This window comes from Clavelina lepadiformis, chromosome 7 (genome assembly GCF_947623445.1).
Source record: "Clavelina lepadiformis chromosome 7, kaClaLepa1.1, whole genome shotgun sequence".
Lineage (NCBI taxonomy): Eukaryota > Metazoa > Chordata > Ascidiacea > Aplousobranchia > Clavelinidae > Clavelina > Clavelina lepadiformis.
This window is the reverse complement of record NC_135246.1, coordinates 4,084,881-4,095,670: the sequence shown is the minus strand read 5'-3', so window position 1 is coordinate 4,095,670 and position 10,790 is coordinate 4,084,881. Positions and strand designations below refer to the sequence as shown.

At 34.5% G+C, this 10,790-nt stretch overlaps 1 protein-coding gene across 2 annotated transcripts; it reads left to right on the top strand.

Annotated features, from left to right (window-relative positions):
• The first annotated feature begins 4,308 nt into the window (after window positions 1-4,308).
• LOC143465538 (protein FAM219A-like) lies at window positions 4,309-10,078 on the top strand. Of its 2 annotated transcripts, none has more exons than XM_076963885.1 (5): window positions 4,309-4,461; window positions 6,117-6,154; window positions 6,270-6,401; window positions 6,595-6,666; window positions 8,211-10,078. In XM_076963885.1, the coding sequence occupies exons 1-5, from the start codon at window positions 4,426-4,428 to the stop codon at window positions 8,416-8,418; spliced, it is 486 nt and encodes a 161-aa protein (XP_076820000.1). In that variant the 5' UTR covers window positions 4,309-4,425; the 3' UTR covers window positions 8,419-10,078. The 2 variants fall into 2 exon arrangements, with proteins under 2 accessions (XP_076820000.1, XP_076820001.1); XM_076963886.1 differs by lacking the exon at window positions 8,211-10,078 and adding an exon at window positions 7,745-8,204.
• Window positions 10,079-10,790: the final 712 nt, after the last annotated feature.

Below are 10,790 nucleotides of genomic sequence, written 5' to 3'. Positions count from 1 at the left end.
TAACCAGAAACATCTTTTTCCTACAGTTACACTGAGTCTGATTGCTTTACCAGGCTCACTATCATTAAATAAAAAACAAGTTTTTTAGGCTTTAAGCCACATACATAATACTAATAATAATACATACATACTAATTTTTTTCTTGCATGAATATGTTTTTAAAGTTTTACGTGCGATTCCAACATTTTATGAAACGCAATCAGAAGGGTATTGCAAGGTAGCCTATCTGAGAGTTTTGATACGGGAAAAGCAATAAGAAAAGCAAGAAATTTATCTTCCGTAACTCGGATAATCTGATTCCTTGAAGTAAAACTCCTTGAAGAGCGCTTTCACTCCAGTCTCACAAGCGAATAAAAATCCTAAACTAAAAAGACACGATGCATGAGTTTTACTAAAATCCTGCTGTACTTTATCCAGTACTCAAGACTGTGTGTCTGTTCTTAACACGGATCGCTTTCAATAGGATAATCAGCAAGCACAAAACACGCAAAAACGCGCATACCCAAACTACGTCCCTGGCCTAATTACAATATAAATGTAACAGTTAGAACTTACAAAATGCGGTACTACGCCACCTCATTCCCCCGCCAAATGAGAGCTAAGAAGCAGAGACGAAAAAGACAGAACGTTTCATTGGCTACATAGTCGTTACGCAGTGATGATGGCAAAGGCATGTATTCAACCTGAGTTTGGGTGGATCTCGTTTGTACTGCATGGCTGGAAAACGTCTGCGCAGACGTTGTCCTTGTTTATAAAGTTGATTTGTATTGTTGTCGATGTTGCTTATCAATAAGATTGCTCTTCATTTCATGTAGGGTTGATGTTGACGAGGTCGTGTTGATTGATGATTGTGGGTTGGATTGTACCACTTGCAAAAGTTAAGGTTGCGACATCCGTTAATGATTGTCGTTAATAGAAGTGATGTCATGAGAAATCCTTCTAGGTTCACACGTTTCTTGATTCCTCTAGCCTTTTGCCTGCACAGAGAAATGAAGCGAGTTAATCGTATTCGGTTGATTACGAAGTTGGTTGTTTATCAAGCAGCATCTCTAATTGGTAGGGATGTACCGCGAGGAAGATTATTCGGGTTCGTGCGAACCCGAATATCATGAAGGTCGACACGAACGAATCCCGAATCTATTCGTATTAGAACCAAACAATAAAATTTCATCCAAAAGTTGTCAAGTCTTGCTTGTAACATGATGTAATCCATAAACAAATCAATTTCTTTCGAAAACTAGTGTTTAAAAAACGATTGAAAAAGCAAAATCGTTAAGAAAACGACCTTCATTGTAAGTATTGCTGACTCTAGTTCAGCTTTGTTGGGAATCTAGATCATCATTTTTAACAAAAGTCAGTAAATTTATAAGTAATATTGTATTCGGGTTCGCCATTGTTGGTATTTGTGTTCGCCAGAATCTTCCATAAAGGCGTTATTCGGCGAATCTATTCGGGTTTGGGTTCGTATCGGCCCATCCCTACTAATTGGTACGACGTACATTGTGTAACAATTTGTACTCAAAGCAAATACAAGGTGAGCTTCGATACATACACCTGCAGCTTCGAGATTTGTTCCTGAAAACTTCAACGACTGTACAGCTGGTGCAGATAAGGTTTGAAAGTGAAGAGAGCGTTACTGCGCTTGCCATGTCAATCAAAAAATGGCAGATATTTCATACTGAATTAACATAAAAGCTCGCTCTTTTATACAACCAGAACAAGCATCAGTCAGACGTGGTGAAAACGAACTCTTAGAAATATTTAAAACAGCAATTTTTCAAAATGCGAGTTGCTTAATAATCTTGTGTTAAAACGTGTACAGATTTTCAAATAAACCCTTCGTTAGAAAACGAATTCGTTGCAGTCTGTAGTCAAGTTACAGCCACTGTGTTAGAACAAAGTTCTTCTAACAGCTTAATTTAATAAAGAAACTATTTGTAACCCAACAACCTCTTCAGGTCTGTAGACTACTATAAGTACAATGATGGTAGCCTATACTGCTCAGCCAGATATCCGGTAACTAGGCTATATTAATGGACTTATAGTAACTTCCACCTACAAATAGCATATTAGGCAAATGCGCAGTAACATGTCTAAGTTTTACCGTCCGACTTGCCATTTCATCAAACAACAGCTATAGGTTTATGTCTACAACCAGATCCGCTACAACATAGCTACAGATTAAAGCCCGCACTTTTGGTTTACAGTTTGGCTGTCACCCGTGTGCCACTTGGTCTGTGTGCATAAAATCGCATATGTCACCTACACCGTTACATGCCATGTACATGATACATGCCACCGCTAGGTATCTTAGAAACATAATACTAGGCAGGTGGTTTGTTACGACCCCGGGTTAGAATGACAGTTGTCTATTATCGAGCTTTTAATTAGGCTAGCTCACGTCACATGCTTTATTCTGTCATGTGAGTAATGAGTAATGACTAGTAAAAGTACAGTATATTAAGTACAGATATGTAAAGCAGAGATGCCACTTTTGATGTTGTAATATATTACTGTGGATTTGATGTTGTTAAAACAGGGTTGATGTTTAGTTACAACAAACTTAGTTTCTATACAGACGAGTTGTGTTGTTTACTTGCAGGGGTGGTCAAAGTAACCACATTAGTTACTTAAGTAGAAGTAGGCCTATTGTTATTCACAAAAAAATATTGTTGGTTGTTTGATGGTCAATTTATAATAAATCAACAAAGAATCAAGGCTTAAGCACGCTCAGTCACACCAAAATTTGCGTCTTTGCATTCATGATTTCTTGTCAAAAACTGCTGTACTTTCCAGTCAGAAACAAATGGATGGTTAAATAAAACCGCAGTACAATACAGTAATAAAGTCTTTTATTAAACAATTTTCAAGTTTTAGATTTTAAATTACAATTTATTGGAACAAAGCTAATTGTTAAGCAATTGACTGAAACTCTGTTCAACTTAACACCAAATCTATTTTTCTAAGCTAAGTTTAAACTGGTCAAAATTTGCTAATAATATTTGCAGTGGCATAGATATTACTGTTAGGCATATTTAATAATAATACTTAGCATTTCTATAGCGCTCAATACCGATTAAAAACTGCTTAAAACTGCTTTAGAGAAAACAGATAAAAACGGTATGTAACATATGGTACTATGACACTTTATCGAAAGACACTTTATCGAACGACACTTTATCGAACGGCAGTTAATCGAACCGACAGATGATCGAACAACTCTTTATCGAACGACAGTTAATCGAACCGACAGTTGATCGAACGACACTTTACCGAACCGACAGCCGATCGAACGACACTTTATCGAACCGACAGCCGATCGAACAACACTTTATCGAACCGACAGTTGATCGAACGACATAAACATCAACTGGTTTCCTGTATACATCATAATTGTAAAACTAAAGAAAGTGAATTTAGTGTAAATTAGGTATTTCTAAAAGTGACACATTTCTAGAAATTCTTCTTGTTACACCGCGCCCCCGCTGTGAGAAGAGAACGAAAGAGAATAGTTATTCAAGTTATTGGTGCGTAAATGAGTTAACGAAAACGTTACGCTTCAATGCGGAGAGAGCAAAATTATATAGATATCACAATATCTCAAAAATTACAAAATCCAACTTTACCAAACAAACATGGACAGATAGCTGAACATTTTTTATGAAAAGTCACCAAATTTTAATTTTCTACAGCAAACAATGCAACTGTATGCCACGTTTTGCTATGACTGTGGGCGGGAGAAGCAACAGTCGATTCGATCAACTGTCGCTTTGATCAACGGTCGGTTCGATAAAGTGTCGTTTGATCAACTGTCGGTTCGATAAAGTGTCGTTCGATCAACTGTCGATTCGATCATCTGTCGTTTCGATCAGCTGTCGTTCGATTAAGTGTCGTTCGATAAACTGTCGTTCGATTAAGTGTCGTTCGATAAAGTGTCTTTCGATTAGGTGTCGGGTCACGGTAACATATGATACAAGATATAAAAGATTAAAAACAGCAAAACATTATGCTAAAATCAAGATTTAAAACGTGAAATACATAAGCACAGCAGTGTTTTTTTAATAATTTTGTAAAAGAGTTCAAGTTGTCTGCATTTCATATAGTTTGTGGTAAATAATTTCAGGCCCTGGCTGCCGCTACAAAAATTTACTTACTAGAATTCTTGTTTTTTTTTTCATTTAAAGCATGGAATACTAGAAGTAGATTTATCATAGACATGGAACTTCATTCTGTTAAATTTGTCTAGTCAGTTGTCATGTAATAATTTACTCTAGTAATGTTTATAATTTACTGAGCCCTAACACCCTAAATTTTTGTCATCTGTTTTAGAAGAACTGAAATCGTAGTTATGCTGCGTTTATAGGCTTAATAGCCTATACCTGTGATTTAATTTGTTCAGCTATTTTAGTATCAGTCATAGCAAGGATGAGTGGTAAAGTTTATGACTCAATCACTGACAAGGTGTGTTACTATTTTTGTGCTTATAATAGAACTTACAACTATACTAGCCCATTGCCCATAGTGGAAAGTGTGGCATCTGCACGCAAGACATCAATGCGCATGCCAAACTTTTTTATCTTTACACTGATTTATAATATATAAAGAAACGAAAAAGAACTGTTGCTTTAACCCTAATTTATAACAATCAAAGAACTGAGGCTTCAGTGCATGTTTGCATCTGATGCATGCATGAGTTCTTATCAATAACTGTCATACTTTCCAGTTGGTTGTGTATTATATTCATTATATATTTATTTGCAACATTTAAGTTGGTTATTCATTATATAGCATTTACTTAAATTTGTCCTTAAATGGTGCACACAGTTGGTTATCTGGTACTTGATTTTTTCTACTTTTAGTATTTTTTGGTATAATATAGCCATAGTCGCCTAACTTTAACTAATTCCAACGTGTTTTTTACCGTAAGTTGAGGATTACCCTAATCTAAGAAACAACTGTGCAACTTGTTGGTAACTTGTTAACTGAAAGCAATCTTTTTGACATGAGGCTTGACTGTAAGGTTTTAAGAGTTACAAAGTAATATAATTTTATGTATTTTCTGGTACAAGAAGTAAAAAGGCAATGGTTGATTAGTTTTTAAAGTTCAATTGTTATTGTTGCATAACAGTGATATGCATAAACATGACGTATTACTGGCGCTGTCAAACATATATAAAAGGCTGTATAATGATCAATGCGAAATTGTTTCCATTACTTCATTCTTTCTTCTAAAGACTACAGCCTTGTCATGTCTGTGGAGCTTGATTGCCTCAAAGAACTTTCGAGTTAAACTAGAAGAAACTTACCTCACCAAGTTAGGTCAGAAGTAAGAGATCAGACTAAAGTGGTCCAAATTTAGAAAATTATGAATATGAAAGCATGTCAGTCGTATGTTACCAAGAATTGCTTTCAAGTTTTAGGCAGAATCAATTTAAAACGATAAGCTGAAATTTTTCTGCAAGTAATTGTAAACCCACCACAATGCAGATTTTTCTGCACAATTTTTCTTTCTGTAAACCTACCGGTGTGTTTGAGGAGGCGATTAAAAGTGTAAAATTCAGGAAGCTCCTTTAAATAGACAGTTAAAACCCTATTAAATAAGCAGGTTTTTGAAAACGACACCTTTTTTCATTTAACAATTTATTGGACCTCTACCCTGAGTTCCGTAAATCGACCTGTTTAATCTATTATCTGGAGACTCAAAGGTTTTACTGTGCACCTCGTATCGTGGTATTGTGTTGTTCTCGTATTGTTAGTTCGCATTCCAGTCGGGCACATTTTTGTATCCTGTCTATTACATTACCACACAAAACTTTTATCTGTTTACCTGCTTGATTTTTTATATTTGCAAGTACTTCTGAATGAAGCTCTTACACAGTTTAGAATTTGATTTTCACTTTCACATATTCATTTTTACCAATCTTGAATTAAGTACTTATTTGAACATTTACTCTGACGAAGGGCAAAAATATGTTCGAAACTAATTAATTATTTTTAATAAAATTATGTATTTGTCTGGATTTTAATTACTATTAGTAAGCTCGTGGTTTTTGAAAACCATTTAAACACTATCTACTTTACACTGTTGAAAACTATGTACATAACTATTTTTTTAGAATGACCCACCGACAGAATCCCAGCCACTTAATGTCAAGTGAGTAAAGCATTGGTTAGGGAGATTTACTAGCAAGCTTTAATTTACATGTTTTCGCTTGCTTGCTATCTGATGTATATATCCATATACTGTACAGTAGAATTTTGTTCTAAAGATATACACCATCAAGCTTACAGTTGAAACTACAGAAGCAGCGAGATAAAATGAGAAAAAGTCCAGTCGGAAATGGTAGTTCAATGGTCATAACAAATGCACCAAAGAAGACATCATTAATGTCTGTTGCAAGGTACGTCCATTAACGTAAGGTCTTTGTAAAATTCTAATGCAGTGCTTTTCAATCCTTGGTTCGCAAGTCAAAATTGTGTCACCCACTGATTTTGTAGTAAGTTGCATTTCATGAGTTAGAAATTAGAATTATGTTTTTGTTTTACATCTGGTACATATTCTTGTAATTATATCAACTTGTGATTTTAATTCAGACTACAAATTCCCAAGTCAAGTGGATACCAAAAATTAGATAACTCTCCTTTGGTTGAGTTGGAGTCCGACAGGTACGAATTAATGTTTTAAATAGTCATCATCACTGGAATTCAATTATTGTCATTACTGACCTCGGTTTGATATCTGTGAAGGAAGTTGATTTAACGATTTTAGATATTTGTTTTGAGACTATGTATATGAAGTTTTCAAATGTGGTCTTTTTGTTTATAAAAACTATCTGTTGGTGCTATTTAAATGGCATTGATATTGTGTTTTGGGGCATTAATCCACTATTCAACTCCCATTAGAGAAACCCATTATCACCAATCACAACAAAGACCCAATTGTTGAAGCGAAATTGTAAATGCTAAAAAAATTCTGGACAATGCAGATGTGCATTATAGTAACAGTAAAAATGGTTTCACTCGGGTGCTTTGTCAAGAACACAATAATTTGTTATAAACATTGTTCTGGAACCTCACAGGGGCAGGTTTTTATATAAAACACAGAATACTATCACCAAATACCCTGAATAATTTATGAAAGCAGTGAGTTCTTATATCTTTTACGGCTTTATTCCAGTATTTTTTATTTTGATCCTTTTTCTATGGTGTAATATAAGCACCACCTAATAGATTTTTCGTGGGCATGTTTTATTTTAAATTTTTATACCTGAAAAATGTGTACCAGTTTTACTACAGTATGGTAATGGAAAATTTTTCTTCAAACTGAGAAAAGTCTTTGCACAGCTTAACATCGTCTGTGTACATTATTCAATGAATACATTTGTAATTTGTTTTTTAGTTTTTTTATGGTCTTGTCTGAATTTTAAATAGATTTCTAAGATTTCTGAACAACAACAAGCGTTGTTATTGCCTTGCCCAATGGAATTATAACAACAGCACGCCACTGAGCATTGAACCTGATTCACATATTTTCCAGTTTGGTTCTCTAGCCACTAATTTTAAACCCACTGTCTATCTTATTTGTTTCAAAAAGACTCACCATGTAAGAAATATGTTTTTGAATATCAAAATATGTCAAAAAGAACTAAAATTAGGAGTGAAAAAAATGATATAGCCTGTGAATTCAAATGATAACATAATATGGTAATTTAGAGTGCATTTACATAAATTACTTATATACTAGATGGTTAGTGCAAGGCTTTGAAGTGCAAGTGAAATGCTAAAAGTAAGTTTGTCGTAACAAAGTCGTATGTTTATAATGTATACAAATATATTATAGGTTATTAGAGTTAATATATTTGCTTATGTCAAAACTCGCACAGTTGGAAGGGAAACATAAAATTTTTGCTTGCTGTCCATTCCAAAAAATATTTCATGTCAGATACTGCTCGGTTTGTACCTGCATAATAGGTACAAAATAAAAATTTGTAATTGTATGATGCAAAAAGTAACTGGGATATGTAGAAAATAGTTTTGCGAAATGACTGATGAAAAACTTCGTATTTCTCTACCAGCTGCATAAATTTTGGAGTACGGAAGTGGGTATCAAGGAAAAGCTACCGGTAGTATTTTTAACTTTAGCATTTTACTTGCGAGTGAAAAAGACAACTCTTTAGAAAAACTTGTCATTATTGAAACTTTTCTTTCAGTGAAGATGAAATATTCTTGTCAAATAAACACGCTTTTACGGCCCGTCAAGTCAACAAACAATTATCAAGACAACTTGCTAAAGATGGCTTTCAGCTGGATGAAGTCTCAGATGACGAAGATTTGGATTTAATTCCTCCAAATGAATTTCGTGAAGCCAGACACTGCGCATGCTGCAATGCTTTTAATATTTCCTGCAGCGTTATGTAATTAAATGTTTAAGGTTCAGTTTTTTTGTTGTACAATCTGTCGTATATGTACATTTATATTGTTTCTGTTTTGCACCAATCTTCACTGCTGCTTTATTGCACGAGCTTACCAGTAGGTCCTGCGTCTCCATAAATACTGTAGGTCTGGAATCCTAATGAGTATAAGTCAAAGTAAGAAACCTCATATGTGAGTCTTGCCTATATCCTTTATAGATTCACCTTTCAAATTTTATGGTTACTTTTTGATAAACATTTATGAAAATGTTCCAGAATTTAATGAGGTTATTTAAACACGGAAGTTTAATGGTCTAGCGACACAACTTACGTTGATGTTTCCTTTAATATTGCCAACGCTATTTTTCACCATAATCATCACAACATAATTATGGATTTTCTTCAATGTTCCTTCATTTTACATATCCATTACATGAGATAAGATAGATTCATACTGTGGCATGTATGCTCATGCTATTTATCAGAGATTTTTAAGTGTTTTCATGCAAGTATACCAGATTATAAGTGATTAGTGTTGCAAGATTATGCAAATATAACTATGGGATACTTTGATGCTTTCTTTAGCTTAGGTGTAAGTGTCAGTCAATTTATCTTAAATGAACGAGATATGTAGTAATAGTTTTTGCCCCATTTTATTGTATGATAATGTTAACTTTAGTGTTATTTTTTGGTGGTTAGGTGACGTTGGTAATAATCTGCCTATTTCAATGCAGTTTCACAATTGTTAGCGTTATCACGAAGTTTGATCTGTTGGTGTGTCCATTTTTTTTTAATTACTGCCATCGTCAAAGATATTCTAGCTAACACAAATGCCATTAATTTATGTCAACATTAACAATAGTGCAGTTGGACACCATTTGCTTTGAAGTATATTTTTCAACGTTTACAATGCCAATGGATTTTATAGTATTTTGAACTTGTGTCTTTAGCTTTTGTTTGTCAATTACTTTTTGTAAAGCCTGCATGCTTCCATTGATCTCATAAATGTTGCTGTTGTACACAACTGGTTCTGAAAACATATATATTATACAAGCAATTAATACTTTGAAGCTATCATGTATTTTGTAATACTTCAACTGCTCTTTCACAAATAGTGGCATTGCTTACTGTGTTGTTATTTATATTTCACAATATCACAGCGATTGACATTTGCTACAAACGTTCACATTTTTTTACTGTGATTTTTATGTTTTGTATTTCTCATTTAACTTTATCCCACAATACTGTAGTGGTATCGCCTTCACCTTAATAACAACATGGATTTTTCTGTGAATAGATTTCCCAACTTAAATGAGTTGTGTTGTATTAATTTGGTGACGGTGATGCTTAAACAATCTCATTACTTCTTTAAAGTTATGTATTCGTTATATTTCTTTAATTTGCAAGAACAGAGAAAATCAAGCAACAATGCTGTTTGCTGTGTCTTCGAATAATTTCTTTACACTGACAGCTCGCTTTTTCTGACGTATGCTTGCCAATCTGTTTGCCCGTGATTAACTCAAGTAACATTTATCCAAGTGTGTTGTGGATTTGTCGCTCGTATGTACGTGTCTTTTGTTTTGCTAAAAACGTTCAGCTTTGGAGCTTATAGTGTCATCGAGTTCTTACGTATTTGTATAATATGCATTAAAAATTATGTCTGTTTCCATGTTGCTGATTTTGAAAACATTTAGGCAGTCCTACTAAACATACCCATACCGCTTCGTCCCTCATCAACTTTACGACGACACAGACAATGATTTTGCTACTCGTTAAAATTTATTTGTTTGACGTCCTTAAACGAAGGACGATAGGCATGGCAACCATGGCGATAGGTGTAAGTTACTGAGTTGACCAAGTGGGACAAAAACAGGCTAATACGCGAGGAATGATCGGCTGGAATCGGTTTTGGCCAAAGTGGTCGAAAACGTTTTAGTCTGCGAAGGCTGGCAGCTGCGATGAAGGTCTACTTGCAGACTAAATTTAGGCTAAATAGGTTGGAACTATATAATCGATTGTGGAAAGTGCAGCACATGTGCGCACGACATTCGGAAACTTGCACAACAAACTCTTTTGTCTTTAGTATATGTTATGTTTCCGTCCACTTCAACCATTAATTCATCTCAACCTGTCACACTTCACTCTTTTCAATGCGTAATCACCCGCGATTAGGCTTTTTTTGTTCCACCTGACCAACCCAATACCTTACACATAACGATTTTCACTTTTTTTCCAGTATGGCTTGTCATAGGTAGGATTCTCTATTGCATATCTATCATCCCATTATCCTATCTGCACAATTGTTATGCGGTCTGGAAATCATCTAAAATTAGAGGAATTAGTCACTTCTTTATCGAAATTACTGTACAGGTGTTAACA

What these genes read in the sequence shown, in the direction of transcription:
- LOC143465538 (XM_076963885.1), top strand. Translation starts at nt 4,426, where the DNA reads ATGAGTGGTAAAGTTTATGACTCAATCACTGACAAG. An exon ending in ATGACTCAATCACTGACAAG is followed by an intron (nt 4,462 to 6,116) that starts GTGTGTTACTAT and finishes CTATTTTTTTAG; the next exon opens with AATGACCCACCGACAGAATC. An exon ending in TCCCAGCCACTTAATGTCAA is followed by an intron (nt 6,155 to 6,269) that starts GTGAGTAAAGCA and finishes TTTGTTCTAAAG; the next exon opens with ATATACACCATCAAGCTTAC.